The sequence below is a fragment of the Rhipicephalus sanguineus genome, chromosome 7 (assembly GCF_013339695.2).
Source record: "Rhipicephalus sanguineus isolate Rsan-2018 chromosome 7, BIME_Rsan_1.4, whole genome shotgun sequence".
Classification (NCBI taxonomy): domain Eukaryota; kingdom Metazoa; phylum Arthropoda; class Arachnida; order Ixodida; family Ixodidae; genus Rhipicephalus; species Rhipicephalus sanguineus.
In genome coordinates, this window is record NC_051182.1 from 143580058 (window position 1) to 143599762 (window position 19705).

General features: G+C 41.5%; 2 protein-coding genes across 6 annotated transcripts in view; both read right to left on the reverse strand.

Moving 5' to 3' along the window:
- LOC119400132 (polycomb protein suz12) overlaps nucleotides 1-3830 on the reverse strand; it is a 32512-nt gene extending 28682 nt beyond the window's left edge. The window contains exons 1-4 of one of the 2 annotated variants that reach the window (XM_037667108.2): nucleotides 3566-3830; nucleotides 1567-1613; nucleotides 1400-1464; nucleotides 19-84 (exon numbers count right to left, since the gene is read on the reverse strand). In XM_037667108.2, the coding sequence (XP_037523036.1) occupies nucleotides 19-84; nucleotides 1400-1464; nucleotides 1567-1613; nucleotides 3566-3692 (305 nt within the window). In that variant the 5' untranslated portion in view covers nucleotides 3693-3830. The remainder of the gene's footprint in view (nucleotides 1-18; nucleotides 85-1399; nucleotides 1465-1566; nucleotides 1614-3565) is intronic. The other variant, XM_037667106.2, reaches the window with a different exon arrangement.
- A 3044-nt stretch (nucleotides 3831-6874) lies between these two features.
- Nucleotides 6875-19705, reverse strand: part of LOC119400134 (UNC93-like protein MFSD11) — a 37418-nt gene continuing 24587 nt past the window's right edge. The window contains exons 10-16 of one of the 4 annotated variants that reach the window (XM_037667109.2): nucleotides 19163-19331; nucleotides 17948-18011; nucleotides 17388-17459; nucleotides 15548-15737; nucleotides 10314-10345; nucleotides 9571-9601; nucleotides 6875-7515 (exon numbers count right to left, since the gene is read on the reverse strand). In XM_037667109.2, coding sequence (XP_037523037.1) covers nucleotides 9581-9601; nucleotides 10314-10345; nucleotides 15548-15737; nucleotides 17388-17459; nucleotides 17948-18011; nucleotides 19163-19331 — 548 coding nt within the window. In that variant the 3' untranslated portion in view covers nucleotides 6875-7515; nucleotides 9571-9580. Of the gene's footprint in view, nucleotides 7516-9570; nucleotides 9602-10313; nucleotides 10346-13301; nucleotides 13535-15547; nucleotides 15738-17387; nucleotides 17460-17947; nucleotides 18012-19162; nucleotides 19332-19705 lie in introns of those variants that run through there. The other 3 variants (XM_037667111.2, XM_037667110.2, XM_049417982.1) reach the window with 3 other exon arrangements.

The window sequence follows — 19705 nt, forward strand, 5'->3', positions numbered from 1 at the left end:
CGAAGTAATGCAACGAACCTGCATGATGATGGGTCTTGCTGTGCTTGTACTCGTTGTAGAAGGCTGTCCACTTTAAAATTTTTCCTTCAGTATCAAAGAAGCACATCAGTCAGTACGGTGAACCAGTGAAACCTTCTACCACAAATATTCATGCGGAGTTACACAATCACTTCAGTATGCAGCAAAGTGAGTGCTGCCATCCATATTCACCAAAATGTAGCTTTAAAATGTTTATATCTCTGCCATGTGCAGGCCAGCCTTCCAACACGATGACTACTATTGTACATCAGTACGACTCACGATGAACCTAGTGCCCAAATTTTATAACTATTCATTAGCTGTCTACTTGGAAGTATTACTTCCTAAGTAACTGAAATGGGCTGAAAAGCCCATGTCAACAAAAACAATAAGGAGATGGAAGTGAAGGAGAAGAAGAGATTGGAGAATTGAGGGCAAAGTAGGCCACTGCTGACTTTTGGCACTACTCCATCACTTTGTAAACCCATTTCATCCATCAAAGCTTTGAAGGAGATAACAGGATGTCACAGTGAACATCCTTCTTTGACACACCATCAGATTTAATTACTCGTATAGACCAGCCTCTAATGGCACACAAGCAGCTAAAGGCAGCCATGGTAGAAGCATGCAAGTCAACAACAACGTGTTGTATTTTCCAATCTCCTCTGGTTTAGCTTTGCTGCCCTGCATAACAATATTGAAGTGCCTTGTCAATTTACTCAATAGGAAGCACCACAAGGGCGGCAACAGACTTTTTTTTTTATATATATAGTATAAGTGTTCCCTGCACGCTTGTCTGCGACAAGCGAGTCGCAGACAAGCGTGCAGGGAACACTTGTGTTTGGACTATGTTTGCTATTACGGAGCAAAGATGGGACAAGTGACAATTAGGAGGGGGGGGTGCCGCCTACCCCCCCGTGCTCCTCCCTGAGCACCACTCTACAGTTCTAGTCAACAAGGAGCCGAGTTATAAGCATGCAAATATGAGAAGTAAACAAGCCATCAAGATGGAAGCTTGGGTCAGTCGACTCAGCATAAGAAATGGCCTTTTCACACCGCTTTACCATTCCTAAAGCTAGCCACATCTGCCTAGGCTGTGATTTTGTTGTGCTGCCTTCTGCTCAATTATTCACTACCCTCATCACTCATCGTTCATCACAGCAGGCTGATTACGCTGATGATGTGAGCAGAGCATAGGTTTGACCACTTACAAAGCGTGTGTGGGAATAGCATCTGAAAAGGCATCAACAATACGAAATCGCGGCCTTTCCTAGCTTGTTGCATACATTAGGTCAGAAGCTACATGGCATGTACAAAACAACAACTGATCTTCAGCGGAGTTGGTAAATTACAAGATGAAGTGAGTAACACAGTCACATACCTATTCTTATGGTTCCGTGACATGCGATGACTCATATAAGTTAATGTCCTATGAAGAAAGATAGGCTGAAAGAAATGAAGCAGTGTCACAGCAGATAACGCAACCGTAATTTAAAATCACGCGAAGCAGCTAAATCGTGCGACACCTCGCACACGAGTCGAACTTACCGATGCTACGTGCCGAGTTCGTAGATACCTGTATATTTGTGTTGGCTCTGAAACGCAAGAAAAAGCAAACACATAGTGCTAAACCATTTTTCAGTGTTATAGGTTTTCTTTTTGTGTTGATAAAAGGAACCAGCGGCACGTGCTTTAGAAAATGCGCATAGAAGACCACTGTCCTGCCACTTCGTGATCGCTCACTCTAGGCAAACAACCGAGGCTTCATTTATGTAACAAACACTGCCAGATATGAAAACGAGAAAGTGTAAAAAATCAAGAGGATTGTCCACTGATTTTCCACACCCATTACAAGTTGGGTGTCATCCGATCCAGAAGAACTCGCGTTTGGTAAGCTAGACACTGAAAATAAGCATTCAGTATCCACTTCACACCTTATTAAACGCACCCCCTTAAGCTTTACTACAGGTATAAGAAGTTAATGAGTTAAGTGGGTATCGCATCGACGCGAATCTTGTACACAGCACAGCAACGAATTAGTGTACTGCAATTGCGTCGAAAAGAGCAGAACAATATGAAAAGAAAAAAAAGAAGTGAAGCAGCTTTAAAATATAAGACGGTGGCGCATAACGGGGCAAGGACGAACCAGGAAGAAGAGACGTATACAAGTGCACCGGCCATCTGCGCATATGTGTAATGCCATATATATTGAGTGTCTTTTCGAGAATAAATCAGTTGGTAGTGTGCGCTTGTGTACGTTTCTTCTTCCTGGTTCGTCCTTGTCCCGTTTTGCGCCACCGTCTTATATTTTAACTATGCACCACTAGCCCAGCAACAAATTTTATTGAAGCAGCTTCACTGGCTTAACATCGCGAATACTGCTTAGCTGGTGGCATCATATTGCTATTTCATTGCTTGACTCTGGTCTATAGTAGTTGTGCCAACATCTGCACTGTTTAACCAGTCTTCACGACGTTAAGTCAGTGAAGCTGCTTCAAATTTCAAGTTCGTAACGTTTAGTGGATCGGAGGTGAGTAGGGCTTTGCCCAATTTCAGTGGCACATACCCACTAGGCTAGTTATAGACAGCTTCCTCATTTTTTTGTGGACCGGAGGTGAGCAGTTGCGCTTGCCCAATTTCTGTGACACATACTCGTTAGGAGCTGCGTTACGCTTCGCAGGTATTAACCTCAACCTCCATTGTTACTAAACGTAGTCACACAGCAAGTGAGCGCGATGTAGCAGCGGTAGCAAGTGAGCGCCGATGCCAACTCATCACATCAACGAGCGAAAGTTCGCGCGTAACTTGGTTGCATGCTAAACCAATCGTCGGGTTACCCACCAGCTGTTTTTTAACGGCTTTGGGCGATGTTTAGGCGCAGTTCTAGTGGTCAATTTTGCTTTTTTTTTGTTTCGGGGCACCCATCGTGGATTGGATGAACATAACAAACACAGCGGTTGGCTCGCAGGCAGGCTACACCACCTGCTTTCAGCCACCCGTAACACGGTCTGCGTGAGATCGCCTACACCGAAGCTACAAAACACCCCTAATACTGATGAAGCTGTACCGACATTAACAAACAGTCCTCGCCGTTTTGATTCCTACGCGAGCGCACTCGAAAGTTTACCACATCAACGAGCGGCAATTTCTCGCGAGTAATCGCGGGTGCGGACGAAGCACACAAGCTAGCACGAATTATAAGCCGGGGAACTAGATCGTGTTGAAGAGAACGTCTTCACAAACTGAGAACGACTCAAAGGCACGTAGCGCGTACCCCTACGAGCTCATCGGCCGTCGCGGTATTTCCGCGCGCACCGCACTGGCAACCAACTTACGCCTCGCATCCCGACTTGGGAAAGCGCTGGCGCGAAACGTCCCGAAGTTGATGGTGGGGGTTTTACGCTAAGCGAGTCACACAAACGTACGCGCTAATCGGGCGGTAAAAAGCACGACCGAGCCACAGATCGGGGCAGGTAGAGCCGTTTAAGGTAAATGCACCCAAGCCCGACCGTTCAACCGCAACGGAAGAGAAAAAAAATGAACTCACTCTCGAAAGCCTGGAGAAACAGCTCGTGGTCGGCGTAGGCATGTTGCTGTTGCTGTTCGGGACGCTGCGGCTGCTGCTGCGGCTTCGGTGCTTCGACGGGAGGCCTGTCTTTCTTTTTGGGCGGCATCGGGCCCGAAACGAAGCACCTCAGCGAGTGCCGATAGCCGCCGGTTCCTTTTACCAACACCGAATACAAAAGCACATTGCCCGTGAGCCGCAGCAGCAGCCACCGATAGCCGCGGTGCACTCTGGGTAAGAGGGCTAGGAGTGGGGTTTGCCTCGTTTCGTGTTTTCTTATATTTTATTTTCTGATGCTGTGTTTGTCCCGCTCTTGCGCGCGCTGCGCAGGTTTTTATTTACGCACGCGAAGGGGGGCCAGTGCCCTAGAGTACTGCGACTGCGGTGGAGTTGCACATAGAACGCGGAGTTCGCGATGTCGTCGAATTGTTATCGGCGGTGTTTCAAGATAGGTCGTGGTCTTGATCACGCACGCAGTACCCGCGCAGGTGTTCATATGCGCGCTTTTCAAAGAACCCTACGCACTGCGTCAACGCTCACAAGACATGCGCATGTGAAAAAAACTTAACAGCCAGGTGTTTTTTTGAGCGAGGTTGGTATGTCTACGTGTCACTGAAGTCTAGCGCATCTAAACGAACGTCGCTGTCACTTCGAAAAAAAAAAGCTTGTCATACAGCTTCACAGAGGCCTCTTACGACCGTGTTAGCAAGGCGATGCCTTCACAGTGCGAACACTCGAACAAGTTTAATTAATGCATTGTTTTCACATTGCGCGCGCATTTACGCACGCTGCTATTGGGTGTTGTCATGGTGATGTGACGCATGCGCGTAGCTGCAGTGGTGCCGCGCATGCGTGCACAGCGACACAGTAAAACTTCGCGCGAGCGGGTACGTATGTCAACAAAAAATCCCATTTAACTCTCTAGAGAGTCTGCTGGCGATCAGTCTGTAATGATGAACACATACTGCACCTGAATTATTGAGGGGATCCATGATCGACACACTTGAGTTGACATCTTCAACATAATTAATTCTATGCAGATGCACAGTAGATGGCAGAAGAGGGCAAAATTAAATGCAGCGGATCGCGGTCATGGCGGCCAAAATGAAGCAAGCACACCCTGAGAAAATTATGCTTACATATGTTTCAGTTGAAAAAAAAAAAAAAGAACATCCTTCTTCACTGCTGTGCTTGTAGCCCCTAGGGAGCGTTATTTTTCTCAATTATTGTCAATGCACTTAATAGGTCTAGTTGCTCATCATAATCTGTAACTCAATTTCCTGCAAACCTCTGCTCAACAAATGAACAGCCCAGTGATGCGCAGAGCTCTCAAGAAACTCTTAACTCGAAACGTGATCTTTGAAAGTAATAAATTTTAGGTGTATGTCATTCATATATCGGTATGGTCTCTGGTGTCCCTCATAAACTTGATAGCACCATGGCAAATTTTTTGTTTCATAACCTGTGTTGTTCGAACTGCGCCATGGAGCACAAAAATTGGCTAGTAAAGTTCACATTTACCATTGTAAAATGCCTTCTTAAACGTTGAAGCATATAACAAGTAAAGGCCCGAGCCAGCATTGCATCTCAAATGGAACAATTAATGGAGAAATGGGATACAAGGAAGACACCATTTACTTAATGGTCCGTTTTCCTCTTACAACATGGTCTTCACGGTCCAGTTAACTTGCAATTTTTTATCATTGAGCACCACTAAAAGTTAACAAAATTTTTCCGACAAGTGAAGCTCTAGTACATGTATGTTTTAAAGAAAAGGACAACATACTCAACACATTAGTGGTGTCGAAGTGTGTTATATATCATTATGTAAAAGAAGACACCCGAATGACAATATGTGGGTGTATATGCAACTGCGTGTGCATGTAGTGCTGTCCAGGAGAAACAGTCAACGCCAGGTTATATATTATTGTCTTTTCAACCATGATCTAAGTGCATTTGGTAAATAGTATTAACCTTATTGTTCCGAAGTAATATAAAACAAAATGGATCATTATAGCACAACCACTGGAGCCATAATGCGTTTTGGGCATGTTGGCATGCCATACTGAAGCTTATAGCTCGATTGCCCTCTTTTGTAAGGAGTTGGCCTATCTATGTAAAGATAGTTGAGTTTGCAAAGGGTATGTAATGATGATGGCTGCAAAATGATGTTACATACACTGGTTCCGTGTTTTCGAAATAAACATTGCTGCAAGTTAGCGCCTGTGTGTGTCACGTCTTGCTTTGTCCGTGTTTTTTCATGCACTATAAGCTTCAGTAGCACAAGAGCCAACACCCAATGAAAGACCACAGCCAACGTCATCATAGTCATGTCTTTTTTACTTGCTCTTTTTTGCTCCTGTAAATATTGCCACTGTCAAGGGGGAGCACATTGAAGTATATACGGCACACTACAAGTTCTGATTTGAACTTGAGTTAATTTATTACACTGCACAATAAATAAAGTGCAAAAAGTACTTGTAGTCCTCACTATTGGTGCCAAGTTTAACTTGGCATAGAAAAAATATGCACTATAACCTCATTATAACAGTCACATATGACACAAACATACCTTCATTATATCCGATAATTCGTTATAAACATGCATTTATAGCACTGTATCTATGACAAGACTATTTTTCATTTACTTCGTTATATCCACGTTCATTATATCGAGGTTTGAGTGCATAGCTAACTTTTATGTGCAGACACACAGCATTAACTGATAGTCATGATTTTTGAGTCTTACCCATTGCATGGTGTCATGGGGGGTGAGAACTTAGTCAAGCAGCTAGTCGCTTTTTTTCTCATACCCTCAGTCAACACTGTACTGGCGAAAATAAAACTATTATTATTATTATTATTATTATTATTATTATTATTATTATTATTATTATTATTAAACCAAGCCAGTTGATAGTCAATCCTTGAATTGTCGCTATTGCTGAGATCTCATCATTGAGTTTATGTTGATTTGTTTTAGTTTCCTATCACAACTGCTTACAAACTATCTTATAGCTGTACCCCACTGCATTAACAAAAACAAGTTCTATTTATTATGTACATCTGCTGTATAGTATGTATAGCTGTTGTGCAAAGTGCTAATAAGCAGCCTGTTGTGTACCAAGTATATCACTTCACTTTGTATGTATGTCCACAACCTGTATCTTGTTTAAACCTATGCACAGCATTATTATGGACTTTAACACTCATCAAACAACTAACATCAAGATCACTGTTAAATTTTTTTGTCAAAGACACAAGTCTTTTATACGAGCAGCAAAGAAAAGGCAAAGAAACCAAAGTCATGTTTATTTCACGAGTGCGCTTTTAACATGCAAATGAGTAGAAAAATATAATATTTACAGATATCCTTTAAGACACATCCCTAAAGGGCATGGCATGTTGAATAAAAGACTTTATATTGTACACATAATCATTCCCTTTGTACTACAAGTGACAACTGCACGATAGACAAATGAAAGTTATATAACAGTATGCCTGAGCAATTGCAAAAGTCTCTTGTTTAACAAGAACATATAAAGTAGACTCAACACAGCCTACCTCATAACATGAAAGTGCATTGAAATAAAGGTAATATGGTCACTTATTAAAAATATTCTAAAAGTCCATGGCACCAGACTTGCACTCTATGTGAGACAACCATATTGCAGTAAACCGTCGCCTAGAGTTGCACGCGTGTGTGTGCATGCTGATAATCGTCACAAACTGGTATGTACGGAAATAAAAGGCGCGCCACGGTAATTGACATTATAGACGCAATAACGCTCAAGAATACGGAGCTGGACCGACGGCAGCATCCATTATCGTGACTTTCAACTGCTGCGGTGCTCTATGGTACGCCTTGAGGACGGGCCTGTTGAAGTGGACAAGGAATGTGTACTGGCTGGGCCTTCACAGCTTCTCCACACCTAAAATACAGCAAAAGAAAAGTGCCAACGAGTAAATCCACTGCACGATGTAACCGCGATACGTTGGGGCAACTTGGCACAAATGGAAACGACAGGCGCCAACGCGAAAGTTGGCAGGAACGACATCTCAGCCCCGGTAAGACTGTCCTGCTGACAACGGAGGCAAAATAGATTATGTAATCACTTAATTAGATGTGGCACACAACGTGTCATATGGTATATGCAATTGTAACAAATTTTTAACATTACAGTTAATAATGAGTGTCTTAAAAGGGACGTTTAAAGCGATAGTGGGCACTATGACGTGGAATGTTGAAAATTTTTCACCCGTGTTGAGGTTTTTGGGACGTGTACCGTGCAGTACCTCTGTGGCCAAGACAATGCGAGTGGCGTTCAAAGGTATGACGGTAGTGGTAATATACGCCCCAATTCTCTACCAGCATGCAGGATAGACTAACGATGTGATTATTTCGAGACAATGTTAATATCTCTCCAGTGCGAGCACATGAGTACAGCAGAGAAGCGTACCTTCACAAAAAGAAGTACACACCACGTAGCAGTTACTTCACTTGGTTCGTAAATATGGGTGCCACGGCTTCTACAACAATCCCCCATACGACCACTCCTACCAAGCGAAGTCTATGTTATGTCTGCTTAACCCGCATAACCACCCCTTCTAACACGATGTGTTTTCGGTAGAACTACAGCGAAAATTACTGCATAGATCTATACGGATAAGCTACGGCTTGTCCGTATCTCTTTCCGTATCCGCATCTTTTTCCGTTATCCATATCTATTTCGGTACGACAAAAGAGACATTTCTACAAAACTTTTTTTTAAATGCTGACAATTATCTCAATCTACAAGATTCAATTCAACTTGTATTTCGATAAGAATGAATGAAGGCCCGAACAAAAAGTGGAATTTTCCACTTGACGGAGATTCGGGCCCCCCGTACAAGGCATACGGCGAGTGGTCTAATTATAAATACGCATACATACATATACCATACGCAGTTTCATACAAGGTATGAAATACTGCTGTTTCATACAAGGTGAAATATGCTGTAGTTATACGGCAATATTATGAGCATTAAAAAAATTTTTTTAGAAAGCAGACATATATAGAACCTTGAAACGGAACAAACAATGCGTAGAAATACATGTCATGCATGTCATAGCATAGTGTAAAAATACGTCATATGTAACATGCTTCGCAGAAATACACATCAAAAACACGTCATAAATATCCATGCAGATAGCCATGCAAGCAAAGTAAAACAAGCTTGCTATAGTATAAATTCGAGTAATGCCTAGTGAAAACAGCTCAATTCTTGCTGGTTATACATAGTTTTAGTTTTCTTTAATAAGTGGTTCAGTGCACATAGAACATAAAAATGAAGTCTTCGATGACAACATGGTAAAGGTGCATTTTGAAAACCTAATTTCAGCTGCTTGGCGCAGGTCTTCAAGGCCAAAGAATTTGCAGAAAGGCTTATTGCCATTTTGTTTTGCAAGATACATTTTACATAGTAAAGCTTTTGAAAAGTGCTTAATATTAAATACCTGTCACTTAATTATTTGTTGATTCTTTATTGCTCTATTAATTAACAGAGAAAATTAATGTCCCACATCATTCATGAGCAGGAGATACCCTGCAGCACTCATCAGTGCTTTGGGCCCAGCTTATAAAATACTAATAAATATAAATTCCTCACAATAACTTTCATTAGAACAAGAATCGTGAATCATGCAGTGTGCAATGGAATGGAATCACAAAACACAACAGAGCCAACAAGACAATCCATCTTACATACATGTTGCATGCAGAATGGAATATCTGATGACAATTCACGCACTTCACACAACAACGAAGCATCGTACGTGTCAACACAATAACCACAGGTGTTTTGGATGCATCGGCACAAAACATGCATAAAGCTTATACAATAAATTTTTAATGTATCTAGCAATGCAAGCAGAAGGGAAAAATGTACTGCACACACACACAGAAAAAAACAGCACGAACTGCAGTTCAGGCACAATGCGTACTTACTGCGCTTCAGCTACGCTTCTTCATGTGAGTGCTACGTAAAAAGACGTGAAGAAAATTTATGAGCAAAGCTTCCCTTTGGGCATAAACTCGACGGTCAGCCAATGTCACTCAATGAAACCTGCCGGGCTTACAAACATTTGGCAAGCAATTACTCTTAGATTTTATCAAATCATGCTGTCCAAGTTTTGTATCTAGACATGCGCCTGAACTCAAAGCCATGACTTGTCTTGGACAATCTGGCAAATCATAACATTCGACACAAATGCAACAAATACGCTCGTTGCCTTGGATGCATTCATGTCAGACTTATCAAGCGAATCTCAGAAAACTCCTGTGATGTGTAGAACAAAGATGTTTAGTATTTAGAACTCATTATGATGAACGGAAACACTGCAACCAGGTGCAGCACACAGCGTGATGCTTGAGGTGCTGGTCTCAATCTGAGAATGAAAATAGTTCAAATTCATCGACACTAATGGTCATTTAACCCAAATTTCCAAATAAAATATAATCTTGCTGAAGCATGACAGGGAATGTAAGAAACAGAATCGAGTCGATGAGTACAATTCAGATCATGCATATTCTCCAATATTAGTCAGTTTTTTCTAATAAATTTTTAAATTGCATCAATAAGGCTCTAGCTTGTATGTAGTTGCGAGCTAAACTGCACTTTATTTCGTACTAAGCAGGTTATATTGATGAACATACAACCTCAAAATCTTATCCAATACATGCTCACTCACCAGTAATGTGCACATTTCATCCTCACCGCTGCCTTTGTGAGAAAGAAGAACATTGATATAGCAAGTCTTACGGGCTAACAGGAATGATACCAGTGTATTTCGGACGGCCATTAAGTGCGGTTCTGCTCTGTGAGCCAGCGGGCTAGTTTATCGTAATGCGTAGCTACATTATGAATGAAAAAGGTTATGTACTTGATTCATGATCCTAATATCATCAGCAGCATGTTTTAAGTCAACTGTAGAACAGTTACCCCTGCTGCGAGATTTAGGGAAGACTTCCCTAGTGGACTGCGCTCGTGAGACCAATTTTCGTAATGGCAAGAAAGTCTTTTCTAAGGCTCGGTAGGCCTTTGTAGTTTGGTTGCACCCAGACTGTGACAACCCCACTGACTCTTGGAGCTCTTTATTTTGCAGAAAGTTCTTTCTTCCACAGTTTGTTGTAATAGAGAGAACTAAAAAAAGATTCTGCATCTCACTGGTAACGAATGACAGATCAATTACAAAAATGCTTGCTTCTCATAAAAACAAGTGCTAAAAATGTTTGTCTCCCTTCAAATTTCTAAAACTGTGCACAAAAGTGAAGCAACTAGCTTCTTGTTGTGCTTGGTATCAATAGTTAATAAAAAAGAAACAGCCAGAATCCTCAATTTTTGCTTCGAAATGCATATTTCTGAAAGTTTATCATGTTCCATCTACTTGTATTCAAAATGTTATATTTAGAGCTGTGTGAATAGCAAAATTTTGGGTGCGAAGCGAATTCGAATAATAAAGATTGAGTGCGAATCGAATCGAATAAGTTCGAATAATTTTCGAATATTTCTCCAACATTTTTCGAATAATTCGAAGTGAAATTACAGAAAAAGTTGCAGAGAATCCCTAAGTATGTTCTTGTGAGATCGCAACATAAAAGTGTTTCTTTTCGCTAGGTTGATGACGCGCTGGTGGGGTCATATTTCATAGTTGTCTTTCTTATCAAGAGTGAGGCAATGTAGAGGCCGAATTGTATTTATGTACATGATTTCGTGCAACAAAAGTGTTGCCGACAACACTTTACACGTGATAGGCAGAGATGCCATTTCCTCAGCCTCTCCTCCTCTTTCAACTGCTGTGAAAGACCAACTGACGTGGCGGACAACGGTGTGCTCCCTTCAAGTCCGGAGTTCCAAATCTGCCTTGTAGACGTCGATATATAAGAACATCTGAAATTTTGGATGCTAAAAAACTTCAGCGTCCGATTTTTCGGACTTCCTGCCCAAATTTCAGGTCCAAAACAGCATTAATTGAGCCCCCAACTCTGCCACATCTTTCATCTCCATATTGGAACCAGCGTTTTCTTGAGTTAATACATTTGCGACCGTAGCGGAGCTTGAAAGGCAGCTTCGCCGCAACACCGGGTTGTGATGAGGTGAAGCATATTGAAAACCTAGGGACCACTTCCAAACGGACGTTGACTGTCTCTTGGCTAAGTTCGACCATAACGGACCTTGAAAGGCAGCTTTGCCGCAATACGGGGATGTGAGGAGGTGAAGCATATTGAAAATCTAGGGACCACTTCCAATCAGACGTTGACTGTCTCTTGCCCAAGTTCGACCGTAACGGAGCTTGAAAGGCAGCTTTGCCGCAATACGAGAGTGTAGTGAGGTGAAGCATATTGAAAATCTGAAGGGGTCACTTTCAACCGGACGTTGACTGCATTTGTCTTTGGGAAGTTCGAATAGTTCGAATAGTAAAATTTCAGTGCGAATCGAATCGAATAGCAAACACTATTCGAAAAATATTCGAAATTTCGAATATTCGCACACCCCTAGTTATATTTTGCATGAATGCCGTCTCAAACTGTGCTTTATACATACTTTGTTGCATATTTTATTGGATTGGCCACTAGCCACTTTAGGCTATTGGTCCTATTAATCCTTGTACATGCAATTTTTTGTTCACGAAAATAAAGTTCCATTAATTGATTGATTTTGCAGCAGTCTTACACTTCATTACAGTAGGTTTTCAATGAAGGCATCCAACAAAAAGAAATTAAGACGTTTGCATCAGCAATACGCTTGTGGTCTTCCACCGCAATAAACATTGATTCTTTACTTTAATCTTTGAATAAGCGTTCATTTTGGCAGTTTCATTTCCTTTGTTATTTCGTCTTACACCGGTGCACGAATGTGTTTGTGTCACACAGGCACCTTTCTTTAAAAATGTGGTCTGTCTGTTTTTGAACAAAATTAGTTGCAAGCGACATTTTTCTTGCACTGCCATCACTGCAAGACTTTCACAGTGCAACAAAGAGAAAAAAGAAATGCAGCAGGTGACCTTACTAATTTGTACAATTAAGTTCATGGGGGTGGAAGCAGTGCCATGTGCTTTTATGCAAAAACAGAGAGCAAGGAGAGTCACTTTAGGGCAGGATTGAAGCAAGAAAATGTCGACACCGGGGCGCCTGAGGAATGGGATCGAAGCGAAGAAAAAGTCGACCCCGCAGCAACACCAAAGCAGAACTGGAGTAAAAAGGGGGCAACCTCAGAGCAGAACAGAAGCAAGGAGCGGTTGGTGTTGGAGCAGCTTGGAAGGAAAAAGCGTGCATTGTTCTATTAAGCATTTAGTTTTAGAACGTCCTGCTAATGGCAAATGTGAGATCAACTGCAGAAATAACTCGCTTATGATTGATCAGAGTGCCCAGAAAAGACAATCTCACGATGTCATAAGCGTGCAAAAAATACTGATTGGTACAGGGGTGGCGCCGGTTGCCCCTCCCCCCCCCCCCCCCCCCCCCCACTTGCCCCCTAAGATCAAACATATTCTTAACAAAACGGATAAGTTACCCGCCTCCCTGCCCCCCTCGAAGCGACTCACTTGTCGTGGCTGCCCCCTAGTAAAAAAATCCTAACGCTGTTCCTGGACTAGTACCATCACCCGCCCAGAAGCTCTGTGCAATTCCAGGGTCTCAAGACAACTCTCCTTGTCTGCATTATTACCAAGTGGTAGATGTCCTAATCAACTCTGTTAAGTATTTCCGCTTGAACTATAATGGTATACAATGTTGTGGTGCTTTCTGAATTTTATAATTTTTTGAAGAAATCGGTGCTGCTGCAGTTCACACTGCTTTGGACGAGGACGAGGAGCGGAGTTCTTATCTACGGATCTGAAAACATACCTCGCCACTGATGATTTTCCATGTTGCAACCACTGCGGTGTAGCATTTCGAAGAGTGCGTATGAGATCTGTCAACCAAAGACGGCTGGCACTGAGAAGAGAACTCCACCAAATGTTTTCTACACCTACACGATCTAAATAACTTCTGTAGTCGATAAAAAATGAAGGGTGTTACCACGACACCTTCATCAATAATCAATAATGGAATATCACTGTCTTGATCTTTCTTTGTTCCCATTGGCCGTTTTACAATACCATTAGTTAATACTATTTATTATAGTAAACAGAATATGTTTTCTGGCTCACACTTGCACCGCTTATACACATGCACGAACCAAACAATAAGACTTAAAAAATACCTAATGAATGCTCCATTCTTTATGCCTTAAAACGCGTCCAAATTTGCACTGGTCGGTACAAAGCACAAACTATATTGCTCCTGAACTGCCAAATAAGACCAGAATTTTCTCGAATAATTATGAATGTCAAAGAAGTGAAAACGCGAAATGCTTCCTTGAAGACGCCGCGCCAAGGTGCAGCAACCTGGAGCACTCATGTCAATTTCCACACACCCGAATGTTCGAGAAAATTGAAAGACTCAATGTCATTTCCTGCATGTGGAGGTCTGCTTTATCTTTGCTCTTCAGTTCATCCCGAGGCGTGTAGAAACACGCAACAGAATGAATGAAAAGGCTTTATCAGAGAGGTTAATGGCACGCTGTCCTGTGCCACAGGAAAGATGAAATACAAGAGTGGTAATTTCGTATCTCATCAAGAACAAGTGCTTCAATTTAAAGCAGGGCTTATTTCTATGAACTACTAGTTCTGGAGAAGCACGTCCCTACAATGTGCAGTTAAGTCATGCTTTTAAAGAGTTCCCGAGATGTATTTTTTAAATGAAATTACGTAAGTGGTTAGGTCACAACATGAGCAAAATAATGTGCGCCATAACTTAAGCTAAGTGCTTTACTCCTCAACTTCTTCACCGAGTGGTTGAGGCTAAGCTCCACCTATTATAACCATACGCAGATGAAATATCGCAGATGCCACACTTTGCGTTTGTCTAGTTAATCTTTATGTCACCAGGCGCCACCCCAAACTCAGCCGGTATAATCTTTAAGAAACCTGTCAAATCAACTGAAGTGTGGCCATGCGCTGTGATCGGTAGTGATGTGCACATTTAAAACCTTCTAATAAATGGCACACCTAAAGCGGAGCACCTAAACTGGTCTACTAATGATCCAAAGAATTTATGCTCCTGGCTCAATGGACGCAACCGTCAAAACCATTTCAAGGTCTCTTCAACTTGCATATGAAAGCAAAAAAAAAAGCCTCACTATTGGTTGAAAGGAACGAAGAAAAGATGTCACTAGGGCCAAGCAGTGAACAGCACACCTTGGTCGTCATGACTCATCGAAAATTCCTACTACTCACGAGAAACGTGGCAACACATAGAGGATGAGGCTGCAGAAAGAAATGAGTCTCTTTTTGTTAGAATTGTAAGATGATTCCTAGATGGTAGAAATACTTTTGACTGTAGAAAAAGCGAATGCACGTGGGTGATTAACATAAGCATCATAACTTTCAACATAGAAGTGATAACCTTGACATGTGGCAGACGGTCGAGACCGCCGATATAAGCGATATGAAAAGTCCATTGTCGGACGTTTTCTGGCCTGTACTTCTATTTGTTGGATAGTCAAAATATCAAACTTTGAATTCGGCGTGTCAGGTGGTTCGGCTGCCATTGCACCCTGGCACAAAATGTATACCTCCACCCCTGAACTGCATATTAGGCAACTGTGGTTAATTGTTCTTTACATACATCTCTCTAACCAATTATTGCAAAGCTTGATTTTCCAATTGATTTTTAGATACTTCATATAAGCTCACTGCAAACTCGCTTCTTGATATGCATGCGGATGTTCAGTTTGCTGTCGTAGCCTTTACACGCATTGAACGGCCACATAACCCCTGAAGACGCACCACATAAAGTGGTGTCAATGCATTTAGACAAATGGTCACTATAGTAACCAGGAGACGCGTTCAAATCCACTTAAATTGAGTCAATAATTACGTACAGGGCTCGTCAGTGCTACTACTGTTGTCTGAGACGGTGTGGCCTTTGAGGCACCGGGACTCGACGAACGTCTGCCACTCTATGATCCAGAAACAGAGTGTGCCCAGCGTTGCCGACACCACCAGGATTAGCAGCTGGTACGGCAGCAGCAGGTAGTTGGAATAGAAGAAGGCGATGGCGGCGGCTATTGCCTGTTCGCAGAAAGAAAATGGAAAGAAGATGAGATATTGCACAGAACAACCGTAAGTACATCAAGAGTCACCACGTCATGTGGCAGCAGACCCGTATAATAATATCTGGGGTTTAACGTCCCAAAACCACAATATGATTATGAGAGATGCCGTAGTGGAGGGCTCCGGAAATTTCAACCACCCAGGGTTCTTTAACGTGCACCTAAATCTAAGTACATGGGCCTCAAACATTTTCGCCTCCATCGAAAATGCAGCCGCCGCGAGCAGACTCGTATCCACTTGTTATAAAACGCTTCCGAAATATTCTTAACAGCTTGATAAGAAATGCTACACAATGAAATGATTTGTTTTTTCATTGCATTAGTTTGTGTTGCAACATTGAAAGATGAGTTAACAGTTGTGTCTTGATGTGTGTTTTGACAAACTGCCCTTTCCTATAGCTCTATTGTGCTTAGTTTAAGAAGCCCCAACAATGTACTTACGAGAAGCATTTCTGTTGTAACAAAAAGAAAGAGTGCAAGTGAGACAGAAATACAAAAAAGAGACGACAGAATTCTTTCCTTTGCACACACTCCTTTTTCCATTACCAAGTCACCCGGTTCAGGGTTTAGCCAGAAGTTTTTTTTTTTTTTTTTTTGGGGGGGGGGGAGAGTGGGGGAGGTCTGACCTCCTTTATGTAAGTTCGTGTGTTTTTGTATGTGTGCACATGCATATACACATACAAAATGTAAAATTTTGAGGGGTGGGGGGGGGGGGCTGGTTAAGCCACTTATCTGGTTGACAATTATTCTGCAGTATCAGTGATAACAAGATATAGAAAAAAAAACAATTCCATTCAGGATGCTCAATAAACTTCGAAGCTCTGACATGAATGTTAGAAAGGTCTCTGAGACGCCTACAAATCATGCAACATTTTTTTACACTTCCCTCATGCAATGCCCTTTATGGGCCTGTAAGGTACTTTGAATAAATAAATGAATAAATGAACCAACAAACTGCATCGTGTCTCTTGCCGTTTTTTTCTTTTAACACGCTTCTCTAGTATACTACCCTGCATGCAAAGAAGACGTCAAGAACAATTTGCATTTTTTTTCCATATAGCAACTGACTACTACTTACATTGCTATTGCATCTGCCATTGTATACCGTTATGGTTAACATCTGTTACTTTCAATCCCTTAAATTCTGAGGAAAACAGCTTTCTGCAGTCTGCACGTGTTGCATTCCGTTAAGCTCCAAATTTTTGCGTTAAATTTAGAGTCATAAGGAGCAAGTACTACTTCCAACTTTTTCATCTGATGACCATACTTATCGAGCTCTAATGAGAAGACATACATATATTCCTTCACGTTCCTCTTTCTATTGTCGACTACTACGGAAATATACTTAGGTAGCCAAGAACACAATTCTTTTTTTTTTTCTGAGGCTTCTGACCCAAAGGGCATCAGGTCAAGAAGCGCATAAGCCATAGAAATGAATCAGCAGGAAGTGACTTTTATTTCCCTTTACCTTATTATTTCTAAATCTTGATTATAAATGCAGCAATTAATTTCTCCTGTGCCCTCTCTTGCTGTTCTGCCTGTTCCTGGTACATTTGTATGGAAAAGTGTGAATTTCAAGCTGCTACATTGAGAATATATCGGTACTTACCTGAATGAATTTGAAGATGGCGAATGCCGGCGCACTGTTGTCGGCGTAGACGAATCCAAGAATAGAATAGATCTGAAAAGTGATTCGAGACAGAACTTTTTAAATAAGCATTAGATGAGCCAAGTGAAGAAGTGTTGCTTTTATTGTTGCATTAACGAGACTTTTCTTCAGCAAAGGAACGTACTGAATGCCCTGTGTGACATGCTGAGCAAGTCAATTCACTGTATATTTAGTTCACTCAGTTAATTAATTAATTAATTAATTAATTAATTAATTAATTAATTAATTCGTTCATTCACTCATTCATTCACTCACTGAATTATTTGTCCGACTGTGCGGTGATACAAACAATATACAGCTAGAGTCTGGTTTTTCACGGCTGATTAGCGATTCTTGAAAACGCTGACATTTTTTGCTGTTATAGATTATCCATCAAGTTGTGAAATTTTGTGAGGCGATTCTTATCATAGTCACAGTGTAGTAGAATATCTGTTTCGATCACTATATATTAAATCAGTCAAATCAAAACAGAATTAATACTAAGTTTCATTAACACTCACCTGTGTATTGTAACAGCTGTCACCAAATCCAAGCAAGAAGCTACCTACGAAGGCAAGGTAAAGACTAAAAAGGAAAAAAAAAAGTTATTTAAAAACAGGCAGCCAATTTGGTCATCAAGGAAGACACAGCCCAGCATTAGAAGGTTTTGTTTGTTTTGATGAGGAATGGCCTTGCTGGTACAAAATTTTCACGTTTAAATGCAAACGTAACGACGTGTTTTGGAAGCTGAGAAAAAACATACAAACAATAACTCTCAACAAATCTTTTATCTAGTGTAGAGCTCATATGCTGTGCTCATGAAAGCCCAGATATGTTGAGCACACATAATCCCTCCAAAGACATACACAGATTCTGAGTGGGTTCTAGAGGAGTAAAAAGTTACTCCATCTAGAGATTAAAACCCTTCAACCAAATGGTGTTAAATGTGAAGGATGAGGTTGCAGTGCAAGGTTGCAGTGCAAGGTTGCAGTGCAAGGGTGCCACGATTCTGAAAGATGGACTGATGGGCTTCTTGGTATGGAATATTTAAATTTTATTTTATTAAAAATGTTGCAGGCATGGAGGCAACAACAAAGAACTATTGGTGCAGTACAGCACATACAGCCAAACAAATACACTTTAAAACAGCCTGCCTGCAGGATAATATCATCCAGCGGTTGCGTTTAGTACGATTCTGCAGCACCCCATTAAAATATGTGCACTTGTGCTCTGTATAGTTCAATTAGTTTTACGTAATATTACTTGCAGTCCTAATTATTTTTTTTTTCGTGTCAGGATTCTTAGCAATGTGGTGTACTGGGCGAGCTGGAAAACTGGACACAAGAGAAGAAGACACGGGACAGGCACTGTCCTGTCCTGCTAGACAGGCGCTGTTCTCTGTGTTCAGTTTTCCTCATGCTATGTCTCGAAATTAGAATTCTTAGTGTAAGTGCATTTCGTAAAAAAATTTTGGCAAACAGCTCGATACTGTTATTTTCTACTTGCGTGCAGTGCAGTATGGTAAACCCCCTGAACATGGAAGACAACAAAAACTAATTACGTGCGACCAGTATATTGCTCATGCGCATCAAACTGGTGATTGTTAGCATCATTGTATCTCAGTCTTGCTTTGTCCTATATGTTCTGCTTGCCCTAAATGTGCAGAAGCTTTTTGTTGCTTCTTAAAACAGTGAATCTCAGCGCTTTGTGAATAGCGTTGCCTTGCTGAAACGCACTTGCTCGTGATGTAGGTGGGATCTGACGTGGGCCCCAGCGGTGAGTTTGCTGGCAGGTTGACGAAAATGGTGTAGAAGGCAGCGATGTGCACGAGGTAGCCCAGAAGAATGATGGGGTCCCTGCCAGCCTTGTTTGTCTGCTTGCCCAATATGCTGAAGAGAAGCCCACCTGTGTACACGCAATCAATCAATCAATCAATCAATCAATCAATCAATCAATCAATCAATCAATCAATCAATCAATCAATCAATCAATCAATCAATCAATCAATCAATCAATCAATCAATCAATGTCCATTAAACAAAAATGGTTGGGCTTCTGTGTAACAAAACGGAAGTGGGAATTTCGGCTGGCTAATCTTATGGGCATAATATAGTAAATTAAACTGTGCTACTATGCTAGTGTTTTGAAAGAGTCACAGAGACTCCAATGTGTTCGAACAATAACGAGATTTAGTAGCACTGTGTACACTGCGCCCTAACTGTGTTGCGTATATAATAATGCCCCATTTCACATGAGTGTGCACAACTTGCGGTTAAGTC